This window comes from Emys orbicularis, chromosome 1 (assembly GCF_028017835.1).
Source record: "Emys orbicularis isolate rEmyOrb1 chromosome 1, rEmyOrb1.hap1, whole genome shotgun sequence".
Classification (NCBI taxonomy): domain Eukaryota; kingdom Metazoa; phylum Chordata; order Testudines; family Emydidae; genus Emys; species Emys orbicularis.
Window position 1 is genome coordinate 21,217,241 of NC_088683.1, and position 22,868 is coordinate 21,240,108.

The 22,868-nt window shown below is 40.3% G+C and overlaps 1 protein-coding gene across 1 annotated transcript in view; it reads right to left on the bottom strand.

The window, feature by feature from the left end:
* Positions 1-22,868, bottom strand: part of SEMA3A (semaphorin 3A) — a 423,962-nt gene that overhangs the window by 112,027 nt on the left and 289,067 nt on the right. Inside the window, exons 4-5 of the mRNA XM_065423447.1 lie at positions 21,617-21,679; positions 1,995-2,114 (exon numbers count right to left, since the gene is read on the bottom strand). Of these exons, the coding sequence (XP_065279519.1) occupies positions 1,995-2,114; positions 21,617-21,679 (183 nt within the window). The remainder of the gene's footprint in view (positions 1-1,994; positions 2,115-21,616; positions 21,680-22,868) is intronic.

Sequence of the window (22,868 nt, forward strand, 5' to 3'; positions counted from 1 at the left end):
ACCGATGCTACATGCTGCCCCTTACTCTGACTGGATTGTGAGGTTACAGCCTGAGGGCGGTGTTCAGGCTCAGGAGGACCAAATGACAGCAAACTCAAGGATTTAGACCCTCTTGGTAATTACAGTTCATCAAAAAGAAGCAAATGCAAATAAGTGGCTACAGTTCTAGGGACAAATTCATCCCAATGTCAAAGTTAGTGGTGTTACACCAAGGTTGGATCTGGTCCCTAGTCTCTGATCATCCTTTCCATAAATCCTTGATAAAGTGTGTGAGTTTTACTGTATGCTCATAAAACAGCCAAATGTAAAAGTAAATGACCTCATACTTGCTATCTCTCCACAGATAGCTACAATTGGCAGATAGCCAAGAATTGATTGACACACATCTTACGAAACTAGAGTTAATTAATATGTCTACCAATTCCCAAATGGATCTCAGGAAGCAAAGAATCTGCTTAATGCAGTAAGCAATGGCATACTGTGTGTGGTCAAGAGACAATCACTAATTGCCAAGACTACAAGCCTTAAAGAGCCCAAAATCCTTCCACTAAGCACTCCCCTCATCTCTCCCAAAACCTTATGCTTAGAACATTAAGAAGGATGCATGTTTTGAATATTAAAAGACATTTTTGTAGGGAAAAATCACTCCCAGACTGCTAAGTCATCACTCAAAGAATCTGTTATTTTTTCTATAAGAAGCAGAATCCAATTTTTAAATGATTGAGGGTCATTCATTTCAACAAAGATGTCTTTATTTTCCTGGCAATCTGCAATCCTGAATGTCAACTTCATGAGGTGAGTCTAATAATTTTGCTTCAGTGATCAGAGCAAGTCAATGTAACACAACTATGGATTCTCCCCCGCACCCCAGAAACAACAGCACCTCCCCCCTCAGCTCCATAAATTAAACAAGTGATGGCTGAGAACACATCAAGAGAATTTATTCTAGGAATTGAAAAGATCCAGAGAGCAATAGCCACATAAGCCACATAGAGAACAAAGGCAAAGTGGCTTCCCTTATATTATAGACTTATGCTAATATTACAATAAAAGTTTAACCTTTTAGGAAAGAACAAAGCAGAAAATGGATCAAACCTAAGACACCGCCCCCATCCCCCAAGGCCTCAGCTATGTAAAACAACATAGCTCCATTGATTTTAGTGGAGCAACACTGATTTACACCAGTGAGGATCTGGCCCATCAGGTTTATATTTAGTTAAAAAGTAGAATGAGCTCTTCTGAGTCTATTCCATGCTTTCTGCAACACAGAGCACAATATGGGCATTCAACAAATAAATAACAAAAGCAAGGGGAGGGATAGCAGGGGCGAGGGTAAGAAAACGAAAACCAGGCCTCATTTGAGCCAGCAAAACTGTCAGTGTGTCAGGACAACCTGGAGATCTGAGAAATATGCTTGTGTGGCATTGTGTCTTAATTCCCAGATGGGAGAAAGCTGCTGCAGTGTCAGACTCTACTGACTGGGAAGAGACCTGGAGGACAAAGCTGGCACTAGAACAAAGGTGTTGATAATATTGTATCATCAGATAGCTGATATCTGTCACAAACAAAAAAAGGAAGCACATTTGATTTTATAAACCAGACAAAGTGGATGTGGTTTTATTTGTTTAATTTTTGGGGGCAGGTAATAAACATAAGAACGGCCATACTGGGTCAGACAAAAGGTCCATCTAGCCCAGTATCCTGTCTTCCGACAATGGCCAATGCCAGGTGCCCCAGAGGGAATAAACAGAAAAGGTAATCATCAATCATCCCCTGTCGCCCATTCCCAGCTTCTGGTTTAATACTGTGTAAATCAGAACACACTGGAATCAGAAGTTGGACCTATGGCAGCCACAGTAATCCAGCAACTAAATGCGCTGCAGAAATTAGTAATGATCCATTTTGGCTGGAAAAGGTCATGGCTAAACATCAGTAAAGGTGAGGCTTTGGGGTTTTTTTCTTAAAGAAAAAGTATAAAAAAATCCTGTTTTTACCTCAGGATGTCGTCCGATTGCAATATAGGTGCAAACTGGATGAAAAGCCCCAGTTCCGCAGGCGTACAAGTGAGTCTGGTTGTAAGCTTTAAGCACCTTGATGAAATTAGCACATTCTTTCTGTGAAGGAAAGAAAACACATACGCAAAGTGAATTCTAGCAGGGAGCATGACTAATGGACTAGAGTTACCAACTTTCTAATTGCACAAAACTGAACACCCTTGTGCCGCCCCCTGCCCTGCCCCTTCCCTGAGGCCATGCCCCTCCCCTGCCCCTTCTTCAAGGCCCTGCCCTTCCCTCCGTCACTCACTCCATCCCCCCTCACTGGGCTGGGGCAGGGGGCTGGGGTGCGGGTGGGGGTGAGGGCTCCAGCTGGGGTGGGGCCAGAAATGAGGGATTTGGGGTGTGGGAGGGGGCTCAGGGCTGGGAAAGAGGGTTGTGGTGCGGGAGAGGGCAAGGGCTCTGGCTGGGGATGCGGGCTCTGGGCTGGGGCCAAGGATGAGAGGTTTAGGGTGCAGGAGGGGGGCTCTGGGCTGGGGCTGAGGTGTTTGGAGTGCAGGAGGGGGCTCAGGGCTGGGGCAGGGGGTTAGGATGTAGGAGGGGGCTTGGGGTGCAGGTTCTGGGAGGGAGTTTGAGTGCAGGAGGGGACTCAGGGCTGGGGCAGAGGGTTGGGGTGTGGGAAGGGATAAGGGCTCTGGCCAGGCGGCACTTACCTCAGGCGGCTCCTGGAAGCCGCGGCATGTCCCGCTGGCTCCTAGGCTCAGGGGCAGCCAGGTGGCTCCACGTGCGGCCCCTGCCTACAGGCACCGCCCATGCAGCTCCCATTGGCCACAGTTCTTGGCCAATGGGAGCTGCAGAGCTGCCGCTTGGTGCGGGGGCAGCATGTGGAGACCCCTGGCTGCCCCTGCACCTAGGGGCCAGACATGCTGGCTGCTTCCGGGAACTGCGCGGAGCCAGGGCAGGTAAGGATCCTGCCTTAGCTCCACTGCACCACTGACCGGACTTTTAAAAGCCTATTAAAATCTTCAGGATTGCTTTCAATAGTCACCAGGAGATCAATGCCGATTCTGGTAGAGTCCAGGCCAATCCGGGAGGGTTGGCAATCCTATAATGGATGCTCCAGTGCGTTAGGCATGTTTGGCAGAATGAACGGATTTTACAATTATGGTCCTTTCATGGTGTTTATAAGGCTTATTTATTATTGGACATTTCATTTTATTTTGAGTTTGGGCCTACCCTACCTAGCTAAAAAAATACATAGAGACAATTTCCCTTCTTTCTGTTTGAGGTAGTCTCTGCCTTTGTGATGTAGGTTATTTCTCCATTCGCAAAACAAATCTCATGTATAGAAACATGGCCGCCCAGAATAAAATAATTAAGAGAAATGCCTTCCTGTATTTAATTAACTAACAATTTGAAAAAAGATGGGCAGATGGGATGAACTGATACAAATTAAACCACTGATATAACATTTAAAATAATAATATGCATAGTAGCTGTAATTCATAACCTCCTCAACTCTACTGTAGTCACTTAGGCCTTGATTCTGCAAAGACTTATGCACATGCTTAGCTTTATTCACTGCAAAGTCAGTTGGACTACTCACAGTACATAAAGTTAAGCATGTTCACAAATCTTTGCATGACTCAGGCCTTAAATTATATACTTTAAGTAAATAACAAACTGTAAACAATTATGTACATCTTTAATAAAAAAAATAAGTATAATAATAATCACTTATAAAATTCTTCACCTGTTTTGCTAGTGATACCTTATGCTATTAAAAAGGAAACCAATTTTAAAATCTAATTTGCTCATCAATATGTACATGGTATCTATTTATTTACTTTTTTGCATTTCCTTCAGTTTGAGCCATGAAAATGAGTATGTCAGTGTCACTTTCTGATATCTTGTGCTCTGACATCGTGCTGCAAAGCCTGGATTGCAAACACTGCAGAGAAACATTTAAATACAAACAAAATAAAAACTTTTTTCACTGAATGTTAATTTTTACAAAATTAATGGAAATATTTTTATTGCTATTTGGTTGTATACAACTTTGGAACAAGATCTAGAATTTGGAGCCTAAATTAACAGTTTTTCCTGATAAATAGTGTTCTTAAAATCTAATTTACCTTTATTTGTGGAGCAAAAATTGCAATCAACAGCAAACAATACAATGTCAGAGTGGAAACAAATGAGGAACAGTGAAATGCCCCACCACTGGGAACAGGTAGAGATTATGGTCTTAGTCCTGCAAATTGATTCATGAGATATAGCCGCATGGAGACCCATTAATTTCAGGGAGGCTCCATGCAGGTGCAGTCTCCACTCATATGGATAGCTTGCAGGATCAGGAAATAGTGGCCCAATGCTTAAATCACTACCTATATAGAATTCCCATTGACTTCACTGGATTGCAGCATCAGTCCCTGTGACTTGTTTGTGATGAGAGAATGAAAGAGACTCTCAAGCACAAACCATGGCTCTGTGAGGGCCGGTGAGAATACAACCCCTAGGACTGCTATAGGCAAGCTATAAAAAATTCAACAGAGGTAGAATAATAATGCCACCCTGATGTATTATAATGTAAGATACACATGACATTATTCTTCAGATTTTTTATTTTTTGTTGCTTATGTGTATTTGCATAAAATATACTGACATTATATTAAAAAGAACATCCCAGGAGACACACATGCAGAGTCTTACAACATCTTTGGCTCCAGTGCTGACCAGACAAATACACAAGTTATCCTTCCAACTGAGATGGAAGAGAAAACACAGAGGTAGTTAAGACAATCCAGCAGGAAATTGAAAGAACTGGAGATGTATGTTTTGCAAGTGTTCTCTCTTAATTTTTTTCAGTTTGACCTCTCTTAATAAAAAGACGTTATAGACAGATATACAAACACAAAGACGTTATAGACAGATATACAAACACACACACACACACACACATATTGTTTTACATAGAGACATAGCCTCCCGTTCAATGCCACAGTGATAGGGGTTAAATGATTAAATAGAATAAATGATTGTAGTTTCATTAGAGGGAGTATATTATTCCTCAATTCTCTCAATTTTTATTTTTAATGTTGCATAAAAGAAAGAAGGGAAAATCTCTCTTGAAAGTGCCTGAGTATTAACACAGCATAAAGCCAACACATGCAATACTAGAGATGAGCAAAAGCTGAAACTATCTATTTAAGCTCTTTCATATTCGGGGGTTTGGCTAAACGGATCAAGCTATGAAGTATGCTTGATTTGGCTGTGTAAAATCTATAACTGACTGATGAGATTTGCAAAATCAGAAGGATGCTGATTTTGCTCACTTGCAAACATCCTAGGGCAAATTCAACTCCACTGTAACATCACTCAGCATCACAGAGGACTGGGCTTGTAATGATTTAAAACAAGTTTTCAAGTTTTTTAAGAAAAGTCAGGTAAACACAGTACACAATATGTTAGGAGCTAAGGGCAGACAAACATTCAGTTTAGCAATTTTCATGATGTATGGGCTGATCCCCAGCTGGTGTAAATCAGTGCAACTATATTGAAATCAATGTAGCTACATTGATTTATACCAGCTGAGTACTGGCCCATATGAACTCACACACTAAACAAGAACAGGCAAATACTGCTTATCTGCTTATCTCCAGTATAGAGTGAGAAGGTATGAAATTGCTAAATGCATTGAGGGATAGATCCAAAGCCCAATAAGTCTGGAGTCAGATTCTGCTCTCATTTACATGGGTGAAAATCAGGAATAATTCCATTGACTTCAGCGCCGTTACTCCAAATTAAACCAGTGGAAATGAGAGCAGAATTGAACACTTTCCATGTCATTATATGCCATAGTCGGCCCTCAATTAATCTGGATTTATAGCAGTGTAACTTCATTAATGTCACTAGAGGTACTTCAGATTTACACAACCATAACTGAAAGCAGAATATAGCTTCCTCTCTCCAACTTTTAATTCTTTCTTGAACCCCGGTGGAACAGATTTTAACCATAGATGTCTGAGAAATACAAGAGCTAATTAAACACTAGGAGGGAGATACTTACAGCTATAAACCTTTGACTATAATAAATATATTTATATAACATTTAAAGTTTCTAGTCTAGCTAAAATGGCTAATATAGCTTCTCTGTGTTTTACAGCTGCATAAAGTATCCATTAAAATCTGTAAGAGTAAATTCTCATACACCTCCCTAACAGATTAGGTTTCTTTATACATTTTATACGACTGTAAAAAAATAAATAAAAGAGGGTATTAGACCACAATAAATGACATAAAAATAAAGTTACGATTCTGATTTAAGCCCTCATCTAGTGAATAAGTTCATAGTGAAGTTTCCTGCTTTGTCACCAGGTCAATCCTGCTTGCACTTAAGACAATGGCAAGATGCTCCTTCATTTCTTAAACTGTACACTCTTCAGGGTTCTTTTTGTTCCACGTTTGTACAGTGCTTAGCACAAATGGGGTCCTGGTCCATGATTGGAACTTCAACAACGATGATTATAACAATTAAGAAATAATAATAATAATAATTCCAATGGGAGTGGAATCAGGCTCTGCACTGCTGCAATGCAATGTGTAGCAGTGTTGTGAGTCACTAATATTACCTGTGCATTATGGAGTGAACCTTCTGAGCAAAATGACAGTCTGTTTTTTTCAGAGTGACCTCTTGACTTTTCCTACCCTTGTGGGCTTAGGGGAAACAAGAATCTGTAATGTAACAGTTTGCATAGCTTCATATGAATTCCTGCAAGCTCAACATGTCAACACATGTTGACACCAAGGAATCTACTACAATAAGGGAAGGTGTGGTGTATATTGGTTAGGTCAGTGTTCAGGGTACTGGGTTCAGGACTAATCTACACTACTATGAAGCCGCGTTGCTATAGCGCGTCTGGAGCAGACGTGCTATGCCTACAGGAGAGTGCTCTCCCATTAGCATAATTATTCCACTTCAATGAGAGGCGGAAGCTATGTCGGCAGAAAAGCATCTCCCGACCACCTAGTGCCAGTGTGGACATCGCTTTAAGTCGATGTAACTTATGTCATTCAGGGGGGTGGCTTTTTCACACCTCTGAGCGACGTAACTTTACATCAACTTAAGTGGTAGTGTAGACAAGCTCTCAGACTGTTAGTTCAGACCGCTGGGTTCTGCCACTGGTTCTGCAACCCACTTAACCTCTCTGTGTTTATCAAACAGGGATGACAATAATTACTTATCTCACAGATATCGTAAAGCTTAATTAATTAATGTTTATAAGACAAATGCAGAGTCTTAGATGAAAGTTTCCATCCAAGTACAAAGGCCCAGAGCCTTAAAGGTACTTTCCTTTGAGGCTCTGGGCCAAAGTATATGGTTTTCAGTCTGTTTTCAGGACGCAAAGGCTCCACCAGTTTTATTAGAGTTCTACTTTTCTCTCCCTTCCTAATGAGGCTGGTATGCTGGCATTCACATACCTCTGTGAAACCTGGCACATAACCCTTCTTCTTGAAGTTGGTGACTGTGTGTCAATTTCACTACAAAGCATACATCCCGCCCTCCTGGCACCAAGCCTGGAATGACTTAGTCTGTCTCAAACTGGGCTTGTCCCACTTGGCAGCAGGACATATTGTTGTCATGCCCTCAGGCCAGCAGGATATTGGTAATGTGAAGGACAATGCCAGCACAGTGGAGTATTTAAGTACATGAGCTCAAAGTGTAAGACACTGGAAGCGAAACAAAGACAATACAAGAAATATAGTATGTCAGTTAAATATAGAGGATGGGAGAATATATCTACAGGAGCGGCAGGAACAAAATGAACAGGAAGTAACCAAGAGCCAGAAACTTTAATGAGCAAATTGTCAGGGAATTGTAAATGCTGCATGTGCATTACTTTTAGCCTCGTTGTTCATTTGTCATGGTTTTTGACTTATATTATTTTGACTATATTAATTTTTTTTAATTATGGACATTTTTGCATCGGGGCACTTTCAATATTGTTCATTTTCAAGAGGAATAATGGGAAAAGGCCATTTAACATTTTGGTGCTTTGGAATTGGGTATCACAAACTTTTCCATGTGTGTGAGAGCAAGGTAGATTCATTCAAATTATTTTTAATCTACTACTACTACGTAGCATGTTTCAGCCTACTAGTGCATTACTAACATTAATTTATATTAGCATCACAAAACCCCTGTGAGGCAAGAAAGCATCATTATCTTATATTAAATGTGGGGAACACTGGAATTGCCACATTGAATCAGACTTCTAGACCAGTCTCCTGTCCCTGAAAATGGCCACTATCAGATACTTGACAGGAAGGGTCCAGGAAAAAACTGCACCAAAAAATAATAGGCCCAATGGGGAAGTTTCTTTTTAGTCCCCATCACATTGGAGGACGGTTTATCCCCTGAGGCATGAGAGTTTATATAGACACGAGGCACAAAGCATAAGTGACTGTATATGCCACAGAGTGATTCAGTGTATTAGATCTCTGGAGTTCTTGGTTCCCACTCTTGTGCTCATGCCCCATATTTTTCATCATGGGCCCGATCCTGCTCCTACTAACGTCAGTGGAAATTAAGCTGCTACACACACTGGCTCCAAGACCCTCAGCTGGTGTATATTGCTGTAGATCATTGAAGTCAAAGTAGCTATGACAATTTACATCAGCTGAGGAGCTGTCCCAAAGTAAGGTAAGGGCCAGTGACACCCCCCTTGCAGACAAATACTGTAGCTCATCTGCAGATCTTCATTATAAAGTGAGAAGGCATTAAATTGTCAAATGTGTTAAGGGCCAGATCCACAGCCTGGTAGGCTCAATACACCTTGTTACAGTCCCTAATTTGTCACTCCTCCTCCATGCAAATATGCATGTGTACTTTAAAAAGAGCAACGGAACTACTCTGAAGAGGAGATAAAGTGTTAATTAGCTGTTCCAGCAGAGCCGCCTCCACCTGAGGATCAATATGTCTGTCTCACTAACAAAACATTTACATTTATTTTAAGAGGTTTCCAATATTTGTGTATCAAATTGATAGAAGGGACTATGCAGAGAGAGATTAGCCTGAAAAAATAAATTACAAAGAAAATGTCTGCAAGCAAAAGCATAGGAGCCAAATACAGAATGATTAAAAAACAAACACTACAGATATGTAACACTGATTAGGCTGTGTTATGCAGACTTTTCCCGGACAGTTACAAAAATAAAGTCCATCCATCTGTCAAAACATCTGCTCTGTGTATGAAAATTAAAACAGAATTTAGGTGTTTTTCCACTAGTTTCTAGTAATTATCTCTCCTTCAGAAGCTTGGAACTTGCATGCTTAGATCTGAATTAACAGAGTAATGCTTTTTAATGGCATTTTAACTGAAAACCTAAAGTGTAAATCCTTATTGTTCTAACCAATTTCTAGACTTTTTCTTCTTATTCTAAACAACAGCCATTTCTTTTTATTAAAGTGTAAAAAGATTCATAATTGGTTCCCAGATATTACAGTGAGTGCAAATATTAGAAATATGCAGTTAGGCAATCTTGTAGGGCCAGATCTTCATCTGATGTAAATATGCATCTCCATTAACTCCAACAGATTTATATCTATTTACTCCAGATGAGCACTGAAAGAACCTTACTCTATTCCAGCTCTCCACAATTACAGTATCAGGAGTTTTGTCCAAATTGGATGTGCAAGAGGCTTTAAAGGTATCATCTCACAGCTGAAAAAACAAAACAAATTCATCATGTGTTTCAAATCAAATTGGGTGGACATTTTCTATATAAAAACCTGTAGGTTTCATCTTCACAGTTAGTGACTATGTTTACTTTTCCCCCCTTCTACCTAATTAGTTGAATTCTGGAATAGCAGGGTCAGGGATATCCATAAAGAATAAATAATCCCTAATATTATTGCTGTCATTCAATTTATTCCACTGTTGAAAGACGTTCTCTAGTAATCTTGGAGTTTATTTTGTTCTTTCTTATACCAGAGCATTATTGCCAGCTGTGATCAGTTCAATCTTAATAGGGTGGGTATCCCTTTCAGAATGCAATAGTATTAATTGAAGAAAAAGGTTGCTTAAATGTCATGAAATAAAGGTATGCAGTGGTGTGTAGCTGTGTCGACCCCAGGATGTTAGAGACACTTAGGTTACGTCTTCACTACCCGCCTGAATCGGCGGGTAGAAATCGATCTTTCGGGGATCGATTTATCGCGTCTCCCCGAATCGACGCTTGTACTCCACCAGCGCAGGTAGGAGTAAGCGCCGTCGACGGGGGAGCTGCGGAGGTCGATTTGCTGTTGTCCTCACGGTGGGGTAAGTCGGCTTGGATACGTCGAATTCAGCTACGAGCGTAGCTGAATTTGCATATCTTAAATCGACACCCCCCCTCCCCCGTAGTGAGGACGTAGCCTAGGTGGGTGAGGTAATATCTTGTTTTGACCAACTTCTGTTGGTGGGAAAGACAAGCTTGTAGCTCAACAGCTTCTCTCTCTAACCAATGGAAGTAGGTCCAATAAAAGATATTACCTCACCCACTTTGTCTCTCTATTGAAATAAATATTATTTCCTAATGGTGACACACTCACAACCAATTCAACCCTTAGTTTAAGCTATGCTGACGTTACATAGGAAAAACTGAAGATGAAACTTAGCCTCTGACCCTGCAAATATTTTGGAACTTAAGTAACTCTACGTATGTGAGTAGTCCCATTGAGCACTCCATGATGGTGAAATGCACTCTACGTGCTATAATGGCACTACCTGCATGCATGCAATTGTTTGTAGGATCTTCATTCTCATTCCTGTTCACGTGTAATAATGTTGTTTAAGAACTATTGTCCTTGTGTTTTGCATTTGCATTATGGCAGTGCTTACTGACCCCAGTCTAAGAGCAGTGTCCATTGTACTAGGTAAGTAACAAAGATGACAACCTCAGCTACACTGTAAAGTTCTGTTTTACTGTAACTTTGTCATTCAGTTATTATTCTAAATATTGCCTGGGTACTAAGGGCAAAATTCACTCAGTACAAGACCCTCCACTCCATTTAAGACCCACTAAAGGGCCGTGCAAAGAGAATATAGGTGGAACAACTATACAGGGGCATCTGTACACTGCAACAGGATCTTCACGAAGGCCCTGCATAGGCTGGTGCAGAATTCCATAATGGGAAAAGGCCAGCACCCCCTGCAACTACTATGGAGAGATAAACCTAGAATAGCAACTGTAGCCACTCCCATTGGCTCTGTGTAGGAGGAATGGATTTTCACCACCCTTGTGGATTCCGCCCATATTAATCAGGCTCTATGCAGAGGAAGGGATTTCACCACAAGAGGAGTGTGCTTACTACTGTATTTATATGTGTGCATAAATAAATGATATAACTGGTTCATATCATAAATCTATGTCCTTCACTTTATTTAATAGTCTTAGCGATAACTATACTTTTGAATGCTGTTCCTGGTCTCTAAGCTCTGAAAAAACAGCTGGAATCTGAAACATAATCAATAATCATTACATAGTCTTCTGATAAGAATGACTTGAAACCTTCAGACTATGTCAGGAACAGCATTACTCATACGCAGGATGGGCAGAACAGGAAGTGCAGAAGCAGCAGTGATAATCACAAAATTGGATTCCTCTCTGCTGTTGAGAGGGGACCTGAGAATTTTCAGAATGAAGCTGCTGATGGGGCGTAGACATTGATAAGACTTTTTTTTGGAGCCGGACACATCCCACTTTAGTCCCAGTTATCTTCCTGATTAAGTGTTTAATGATTAGAGTCTTATCTACCTGATTTCTTGACATGACAGAGTGCGTGAGAATTTTGAAAATACACAATAAAGACATGTCCTAGGATGTGTCCTCTGAATTTTCTTTATCCATTATTCACAATTGATAGAAGAAAAGGAAGCCAATTTACAGAGCAGATTAGAAAAATCAACCACTGGGAAAAACAACTATATCTTAACGCTTTCAAGCCTCAAAGGGATATGTCGTTTTTAGCAAACAGTTTTGTTGGAAGCACACTTGTGCACCATATTCCTACTGAGGCTTCATTTGGTCTCAGCCTTGTGTCAGTAGGAGAGGCATAAAAGACCCTACCTACCTTCCTTCTCCTCTGGGCAAAGTTCCTGTGCTCTGGAACTACTCAGCTTGATCACTTTTGTCATCACGACCGCTGAACTCTGACCTGACACTAGCCCAAGATATGGAAAAGTAAAGTCCTTTAGAACAGTTTAGTACACAAACCAGCCCGGCCCACCAGGGGCTTTCCCTGCACAAGCGGCGGAACAAGTTTGGGAACCACTGCTCTAGGTTATTAATAATATTTTTACAACATATTAAGAATCAGTTTAATCAAGGAAGCAAATAATATTCCAAGAATAACTCGAATAAGCCTAAAAGAAACAGCAGCCTTGATAGTGGGATATGAGAAAGTTCTTTTTCCAACTGGCTCTAAAACAAACTCCGTGTACTTTATTGAATGGAAAACTCTCCCTTATCTTGAGATTTGGTTTTATTAACCAAGAAATTAACAATGCCGTAAAGTTCAACTCAAAGCTCCCCTTGAAGCCTGTCTGCTGTCTGAGTTCCTTCCTCGGGGTTGCTCAGCCCACACTCTAGAACAGGGGTTTTCAAACTTCACTGCACTGCCACCCACTTCTGAAAGCAAACATTACTACATGACCACAGAAGAGGGGACTGAAGCCTGACCCTGCCCGAGCCCCGCTGCCCAGGTGGGGGGGCCAAAGCCCAAGCCCCACCGCCCTGGGCAAGGAGGCCAAAGCCAAAGCCCAAGGGCTTCAGCCCCAGGCAGGGTGCCTGTAACCGGAGCCTCCCTGCCCAGGGCTGAAGCACTCAGGCTTCGGCTCCGAGCAGAGGGACTCAGGCTTCGGCTCTGGCCCCGGCAAGTCTAAGCCAGCCCTGGCGACCCCATTAAAATGGGGTCCCGACCCACAGTTTGAGAACCGCTGCTCTAGAACTTCTAGAGAGTCTCTCCCATCTCCCTTATATCTGGATGTAGGTATAAACCACACGCCTCATTGAATCAGCAGATCTCACTCCACATTCCCTAGCAGGATTAACCCCTGTTAGCAGGGTGGGGTGTTTCAGACATATGCCATCAGTCCCTTACATGCACATAAAGCACGTAGAAGTGGTAACAGTCACTCTTTTCTATTCTGCTTTATGCACATCCTGAAATGATTTCCAGACACAGTCATCTAAGATAAATATACCTAAACTTCTGAGATGAAAGTGACAAATTAATGCTTGAAGTGCTGAAAGCAAGCAACAGAATGCTAGATCTATAGGATGCAGTTGCTTAGCAATATGTACACACGTAAATAAACATATCCTATAAGCTTGACTATGAAGTTACATGCTCCATAACATGGGAGTCCTGTTTTTTGGGTGTGGACATAAAGCTATTCTGAGTTCCATGAGAGAAACTAGGCAGAAAATCCTTAACTGATGGAAGCCTAAAATTCCCATTCAATTAAAATTTGGCACGTACTGAATCAGGAGTTGTCAAATTATGTTTCCTGCAAGATTCACAACACCCTTATAGGGACCTACAGTTTAGAAGCAGTTAATCAGGAAGGGATTGTCTAAATTAGAAAGGAAGTAATAGGTGATCTGTTCCAACAAAGATCTTGTTTCTCCCCATAAATAAGTATCTCTTTACTTATTGGCCTTAATATTGTGGCCCCATCATATTTGGAATATAAATTTTCCTCTAATCTGCAAAGCTCTCTCTTTCTCTTTCTTCTTTAATTATCTTGAACTGTTTTTTTAACAGCTGTGGAACAAAGAAAAGAAAACTATAGTTTTAACTTAAAAATAATTCTACACAATTTTGGAGGGTATTTTAAGAACTTTCTCTTTGACCAATAGTGTGGTTATTTTTACACACATTTCAAAGGAAAATTGACATTAGGTCTGCAAACAGTTGAGAGGCATTTCGAAGGCTAGCTGTTTGGCATGCGGTGCCAGCAGTATCATAGAAAGATGATCAGGTGTGGACTAATGCAAGTGGGGAATTCTGAGCTATGCTGCAAGTGTATGGAGAAAGAGAGAAATGTGCTTTTGGAAACAAGCTTGCTTGAGACTGTGAAGTGAAACCAACCCTTCCTTCCATTAAAACAATAATGTATCTGCCCAAACAGAAAGAATCTGAGGCAGAACTAGAAATGGATAGATGAGTCCTTCAGAAATGAACTGCTACAAGACTTGAGTCTGAAGACAGAACTCCTGAAAGAATTCAGGGAGTGAAACATGCCCATCATTTTTTACTAGTTATTCAAGTGAGCATGTTGTTTGAAAGATATAAGGGGTACACTTATCCTGTCCACCTTTGGAGCCAAATTAAATTATAACAAGGAATCTGTCTAGAGGAGTCCCAAAACAGCAATCGCTGGTGGCACAGTAGCATATAAAAGGAACCCTCAAGCTTTGTCAAAACCAAACTCGGACTCAGAGGAAAACTCCATCAGTAGAAATCTGAAAACCATAATTTTGTGAAACAGTTTTGTTTCCCCTTTTTTCCTCCCACTAATAATTCAAAATAATTTCTACATTTCTAAAAACAAAAGTGCAATTTGTGCAAGGCTCGTAATTCAAGGCAGGGGTTCATTGCTGAGAAAATCCGGCATTGGATTTGATGAATGTAAGCTTTCCCTCAGAAGCAAATCTCTCTAGTCCCTCCTATAATAGAAAAATAATCCATAGATAGGAAAATTTAGCTCTTATCCTTGATCCAGATTAATTGAGGTTTAAGAGAATCTCACAATAAAAGAATGAGTAAAAAAAAATATATTTATCATATTATTTTCCTTAATGTATGGCACTTAACTATTGTTTGCCCTCATTTCAAGGATATTTAATTATGTTCCTATATTGTGAAATTACCCATCAAACTGTGTAGTACTAGATAGGATACAGTACTTGAATTGCCATCACTAACTTAATTCTTCCTCTACTCAAGTGCTCAAGGCACTACCTTGCAGTAATTGATTTGCCTTGGCCAGTTTACAAACGGCATCATATGCCAATTCCTAAATGAAAGCAAACGCCAGTGTTGGCATCTGAACTGACTGATTACAGCACATACTGTATCTTAAAGCCACTGGCTGCATTGTAGGGGGTCCATGGAGGAACTGTGCCTAACTCAGCCAGAATTCCCCTGGGGAGGAAACATATGTTACAGAGATAGCTCTGCAGTCCTCTGAAAGGCTCCAGTGTTCGACTCTCCTCCTCAGCATGCCAGCTCACCTCCGCTGGCCAGTGGTGAGGAATTATACAGCCTTCATCTCCACCCTTCCCCATGTGCTTTGTGGAGCCTATACAATGCGGTTTCACACATTGGTGAGATGACATTAGCACAGTGCTTGCTTCCAACCCCACATAACTGGAGCTGACCCCTGTGGAGGGGGACATAAAGAGGGGAAGGGCCAGATATTACCTGGCCTGATCTTTTCTGGTTAATTTATGAGCAGGCTATCTATTTTCAATTGGTATTCTATAAATAATTTTTAGTCTACCTCCTCAGTTCTTCGTTTACAATAGCACATGAAATGTATTACGGGTACTTTTATGTTCTGCCTTTATGTTTTCCCTAAGGCTAGAGGGGTAATAAAAAGAAGTTGAAGGGAATCAACAATATATTTTTTTTTTGCTAGCTTCATTTTCCAAAATGTCATCAAAAATGATTTTGGGGAGGAGAGGCAACTTGGTAAATTGCACCCTTGTGAAATCACAGATTTGAACCAGCTGACAATCATTCCAAATGCACGGTTGTAGTGGTCTTTAGAATTGAGCACTGTCACATGATTCAGGGAGGGGTTTGGAAACTGAACTTTCCCATCTCATGGAGATAAAGTCTTAGGTGGCATATTTGGCTTGGATGTGTCCTATTTAAACTCAAAGGACTGTGATCTAATTGACACCCATGCAATCCTCAAAGAATGAGCTGAACAACACTTCTTGAAATGCAAAGATGCATAAATGGAACGTATCCACAAAGTACTTAACATGAGCCTCTGCTGCTGCTGCTCAGCGGCAGAGACTTTTTTTAAATTTTGATTTGACTCCAAATTAGCAGCAGCACTGGAGTAAAATAGGCAGATATATATTTTAACTATTCAAGTAAATAAACACAATTTGAATTCCTGTGGCCATTGATGATCAGACAAACCTCCTAGGGCTCACAGGCGGTCGGTGGCCAAAGGACAGTTACAAGCAGACAAATGTCTACATCACAAAAACTATGACACAGTGAGCATTAATTGGCACCCAGTTTGGCTGGGGTAGTTTAGAAGCCAAGGAATTAATGACATGAAGACTGAACTACTTTTAAAGAGTAATCTTTTAACGAGAACAGGTTTGAGGCACATAGTTGGGACAACGTGCTTGCATTATGGCTGCCGATGATGAATTGCACCAGATTGATGGATAAATACAAGACCATCATCCTGGTGCTGACAATTTGTCACAATTCACTAACAATAAATTTCTCCTAAAAATGCTAAGAGAAGATTTGGAATGTTCTTGTAACACTGACAGACCCCAGTTGTTGGCGGGTGGGATCGAACTAGGGACCTCTGGAGCTTAGTGCATGAGTCTCTACCACAAATTAAAAGCCAACTGGCTGTTAGCTAAGGCTGTAGAGCAGGCACATTTTCTCTCCCTCTTTAAGTGGTCTTGGTGCCACTAGATGGGACAGAACACCACATCCAGGAGGTGTGTGGGTTACATTCCAATGGTGTTCCAAAGCTTTCACAAATGTACTTGATTCTATGCGGTCTAGACACCTTGTGAGAACAAAGACTCCAGGCAGATTTTTAAAAATATTTCCAAGCATGTTTTGGGTAGATTGGAAAGTCAAAAATTCATAGATGTTAAGGCCAAAAGGGAGCATTATGATCATCTAGTCCAGTGGTCCCCAACCTTTTTCGTCTGGCAGGCGCCAGACGATGAGCCATGGAGGACCGTGGCGGTGGACGAGCATCCACTGAAATGCCGCCAACAAGTGGCAACGTCAATAGGCGTCGCCGCCGAAATGCCGCCGAGAAGCAGCGTCATCCAGAGGCATCGCCGCCGCAATGCCGCCGACGGCAAATCGGCGGCATTTTGGCGGTGATGCCTCTGGATGACGCTGCTTCTTGGCGGCATTTCGGCGGATGCTCGTCCGCTGGCCAGTATGCGGGCGCACTTAGACGCCCTGGCGGGCGCCATGGTGCCCACGGGCACCACATTGGGGACCCCTGATCTAGTCTGACATCTTGCATAACACGGGCATAAACCAAGTAATTGCTGCATTTAGCCTACCAACTTGATTTAGATTTAGAGAGGGATTTTCATAAGGAGTTAGGCATCCAATTCCCACTAGAAGTCAGCACCCTTAGGTGCTTTATTAAAACTCATCCTTAAAGACGTCAAATCATGGAGAACTTACCATATCCCATAGTTAAATCCCATAATTAAATACCACAAGAACTACTCCTTTGGTGTCTTGGCACTTCTGTTTCCTGTGCATCATAAAATTAGGAAGTGCAGAGATGCACCAAATAGAGGGGAAGGGGGAAGTTAATCAAACCTTTTCATACTGTAACAAAATAACGGTTTGAATTCTAGGTGGAGTTTCTGCTCAGCTCCAGTTTATGCACTGGTTTTCCTATCCCCAGTTACAGTTCCATCTTATGGTTCCAGTGACTACATAAATCACTCAAACTACACTCTGATGATTTATGACATCACTGGAACCCCAGGATGGAATTATAGCCACATTTTTTCTTGTTTCCCTATTATTTAATCCATATGTGATGCAGAAATTGTCATGTGTTACCATTGTGTCCCAGGTGACTGACTGTGAGCTCTTTAAATCAAAATACTGAAACTCAGTAGTGAGTTATATCAGTAGGAGCTTTATTGATCATGTCTGCACTGTGTGGTTCAGTGTAAAACCTGGGATGTATTCTGTAGGGACAATTAATTCTTTGATTGTTCCAAACTCCTGATCAGGAATCTACAGGGGAAGGTTTCAGGATGTAACCACAGTAGATCCAGGGAGATATCTAGGTTCAGAGCAATAAGAAACTCTTTGTCTCCTTTTATTGGGCTATCACATTTGTTTATGATAGCCCAAAGTAAATACCTTGGTTGCTATTAAATATTTACAATTTTGCCTTTTTCTCTAATAACATTACTTTGCTATTTGTAGTATTCCCTATACTAAGGATAGAGAAATATCACAGCAACTCTAACTGCTAATAAAGAGTTTAATGGCAACTTCTCTATACCTGATGAGAAAGTCTAGTAGAGAATTTTGTTTATGAAAAAAATGGCTTCTGCTGTAACCACTGTGTGATCTTGGGGGAGGACTTTTAATCTCCTGGTGTCTCAGTTTACCTATATGTAAAAGGGAGTCAAGCATATTTTAAAAAGTTTACCTACCTATAAAATGGACAACATACGACAGGGATATTGCAAAGCTTCACTAATTAACATTTATAAAGTGCTTTAAACACACATATGAAAACTGCTACATAAGTAATAAAGGGTTATCATTAGATTTACAATATCGTAATATGCTGCCCTCAGCATTATCCCATGCAAACTGAAATTTCACCAATTTGCTATGCCTAGATTGGCATGACTGGCAGTGAAAAGCAACAGAGGGTCCTGTGGCACCTTTAAGACTAACAGAAGTATTGGGAGCATAAGCTTTCGTGGGTAAGAACCTCACTACTTCAGATGCAAGTAATGTATCTGCTACTTGCATCTGAAGAAGTGAGGTTCTTACCCACGAAAGCTTATGCTCCCAATACTTCTGTTAGTCTTAAAGGTGCCACAGGACTCTCTGTTGCTTTTTACAGATTCAGACTAACACGGCTACCCCTCTGATACATGACTGGCAGTGTGGATTTAAGGAATCCTTTGGACTCAGACAGAATAAAAGCTACAGTAAATGATTTCTTTTAATTATGAGGGGAAATCTCTCAGGTCATGTTTGAGGTTACCACTGGGGCAATATTAGGGAAAAACTTTCATTGCAGCTGCTGTACTGCACCTGGCTTATTAGTGGGGACTTGAATTTTCAGTATTGGCTGCCCCCCTTGAGATCAATAATTACAAATGTTAAAAATGAGAACTGTCATAAAAGATACAGAACTTCATTTAGGAAAGTGTGAGCAATCACAAAGGAGAAATATCTAATATCTTAGCAATGGTCCACGTTGATAGCAACATTAAATCAAATGTGCTTTATACTCCACTTTAAGCATCCTCTCTCTGTTTAATGAGAGCACGTTGAGTTATTTTTATGGTCATTATATTTCACATTTCCTAGGTATTGACAACAACTATAAGGAATATAGGAGGGAAGAATGCTAAGTTTCTTTAATGATGTGCAATCTTTAATGTTAGTATATCTAGAATTGTTATATTATGTTACACCATTTAGTACTTTGTTTCTAATGCATTATTAAATGGCAAGAGCAGGACTGGAGAGAAACCTGTGACTCAGGTACTTTTGGGTGTTTACCAATAGAGAACTAGACACACTGAGAGTTAATCCTGCTTCAGATTTCTAACTCACCTACCAAAACCCCAGTGCTGACCTGGACCCACATAAAATATTACTAGCCATTCTTTATTTATATTTAAATATATAGAATGAACTCTTTGCGGCTTATCTCGTACATTTGTAGGGCTGGTGGAAAATAGAAAATAAAATTTGCAATATGTTTTCTGTTGTTTACCAACATTTTTCTTCTTTCGACATTTTCTGACCAGACCCGTATAACTTGTAACACTGTTACCCTCGCTTTGGGTTAGATTGTTGTATGTCCTGCGCACCGTACCCCATGTTATGCCTTCTTATGCCCTTGTGCCAGCACACTGTACTGAAGCTTCCAGTGCATGGGGATACCCAATGCAGGTAGATAGAAAATAGCAGGATGGGACTGAGCAATGGATCTACTCCACATTCATGCCTAGTGGAGTAGCTACCTTGACATGTCAGCGAATATACACTATGCAGGATATAGACTTGTTGTGTAATGCACACACATACACACAGAGGTGACTGGAAGTGAGATGGTGACTCCCGGAGTCATAATCTTGTTTCTGGACTATTCCAGGGACAGCACAACGAAATATGGCCACTTACTATGAGTATATTGGAAACTGACTTTCTGCAATGTCTGAAACTTTCCCTTCCTCCCCCCCCCCGCCACTTTATTATTTTGAATTTTTAAAAGAATTTTTTTTAAAAAAAAATGTAAAGGAAGCAATTTTGTTCTCAGTACTGTAGATTTCTGAGTTTCTCTTCAAGGCATGGTATTGTTGCTTACTGTAATATAACAATACTTAGTACAACCCTGGACTGCCACTGTTAGTTAATTTCTTCAGGTACTTCACACCAACCCGCACTTTCTGGGTTACCTAGCAGGTTAGATTTTCTGATCTCTAGCTCACAGAATATTTCTAAGGGAAGTGCTTGTGAATACATACATGGTTTGAGTAAAAAATATTTGTAGTGATTTAAAATCAGGGGACTACAAAGTGGCTAGAGACACTCATACTATAGCCAGGCACATGAAAATCATGAGCTCCCTTTCCATACATACATCGCTGGTTATATATGTCAGTCCTGACCTAAACCACCTCTGCTGTTCCAAAAATGATATTTTGACGTAGACAACAGTCCTCTAGGGACTAGGTTAAGCCCAGTGAACCCACTTTCACTTCTGACCTAAGACAGTATTGGAACATAGTTCTTCAGAGGCATAAGATTGGCATTATGAATATTTTAGTGAACCATCTCTGAAATTCAGGCCAGTAATGTATACACATGGGGCCAAATTCCACTCTCAGTCATACCCTTGCAACTTCACTGATTTCCCATTTGGCCCACTGTGCATGTGTCCATTTGACTTATTGTGTATACGTATCCTCTTTCTCTCTCTGCTCCTATAATGGAAGACAGGGCTAAACTATCAATATACACTGAGAGAATTGTTAGGACTTGTGGCCAAATCTCTCTCACTCTCATATGTACAAAGACAGAGATATGTGAGTGAGAGAGAGTGAGAAGGTAAGTAAAGCAGTTGTTATATAACTGTTTCTTTCCTGCACCAAAACTGATGCAGAAACTTAAAACCACTTAGGCCTCAATCCTGCAATAAACTCCATACAGGCAGAACCCAAGGAAACCTTGCATGGAGACCCGCTTCAGTGAAGTGCCATGTGGGCACAAGGGTTTACATGGAGCTTACTGCATGATCAGGGGCTAAATCAGTGCACAATTAATGAAATCAGAAGAAAATTAAATAAGAATCAATTATTCTAACTTTAGTGGGTGCTTTTATAATAAATACTTTCTCTTCAATTTGCATGATTTTCATCCTCTTATGCATTTAAACTCAGCATCCATTTCTTTGGACCAAAATACCCAGCCAACCAAAAAACCTGATGTGACCCAAATCTCATGTTAGAGTAAGAAGAGTAATCTTAGGAAAAATAAGTGCTTTAAAAATTAACACTAGACTTCATGAAATATTCAAATTCTTCACACACAAAAACAAAACACCATTATAAAGATTTGTACTTACCAGAATATCTTTTCCAGCCCACTTACACTCATCCCTTCGGGTATGAGACACAGGCCAAAAAATCTAAAATAAAATAAAAATCACTTTATGCCATTTCATGCTTCAATAATCACAAATTGTATACCAAGTTCTATATATAGTCTCTTCACCCAGTTCCTTTGCTTTTCTCTTTATTCCTTTCACTGAAAAAAACCAAACTTAAGCAGAATAAAGTGTATATAATGGGAATCATGGCAAAGAAGATTATAAATACAGGTGTATAATGTGGATCTCTGCTACGGACTTTGAAAAATATGGAAGCAAAGGGCTTGATTTTCCATTCAGTTATACTGGTAAATCAATATTGATTTTAATGTATTTACAACACTGGTTTAAAAATGGAATGGAGACCCAGGCCCAAAGCTTGCATCATCTTGACATCACTGAATATGATAGATATCTATTACTATGTGCCATTTAATTGGGTTTGGGAATATTGTAACATAAATGGGACTCTTGACTGTTCAGTTTATATAGTAATTCACTTTTGTTTCCTGCTCTTCAATTAAATGAATAAAAATGGCGATGTTAGTTTGATACTATCATTCCATCAAACACTAATGCTGATGCTGATTTGGATAAGTGTCTTTGCAAATATCTATAATCTTCCAGTAATACTCCCTAAGCCTGCTGTAGTATTACTTCTGGTAGAAGAAGTATCTCACTTCCTACAGAGAAAACCCAGAGACCATTTCAGTCAATTATTCATGTCTGTTGAAAATCTTTTAGGAATTACATATAGAATAAAACATGATCTTCACATAATGCCAGGTTACGATTCAGTTGGTAACTTCAGATAATGCAATATGAATGGCCACAAGACTGGATTATAACCTTGGTATTCAATACATTATTTATAAAGTAAAGGGGAAAGTATTAGGAAAATAGGATGATTGCAGGTGACAAAAGAGAATTAAGGACATATTGTTAGTGATCTTTTGAGGTCTAGGGTGGACCTCAACCAACACCCAAAAATTCTGAATTTTCTTTAACAAATATAATATAATATGATCCAAACAGAATTTGAACCTCTTGAGTCTATAAAATTGGGCTGAAAATTTCATGAGAACACGGTCTCTCAAAGGATTCTTCCTGCTTCTATTCCTGGCTTAAGACGTTCAGAGAAAAGTGAAAATGAAAATTTACTAAATTGAAAAAAAAAATTAACCAAATTTTTTAGAGCCCCCAAAAGGTTCAGTTCAGGATCAATTCA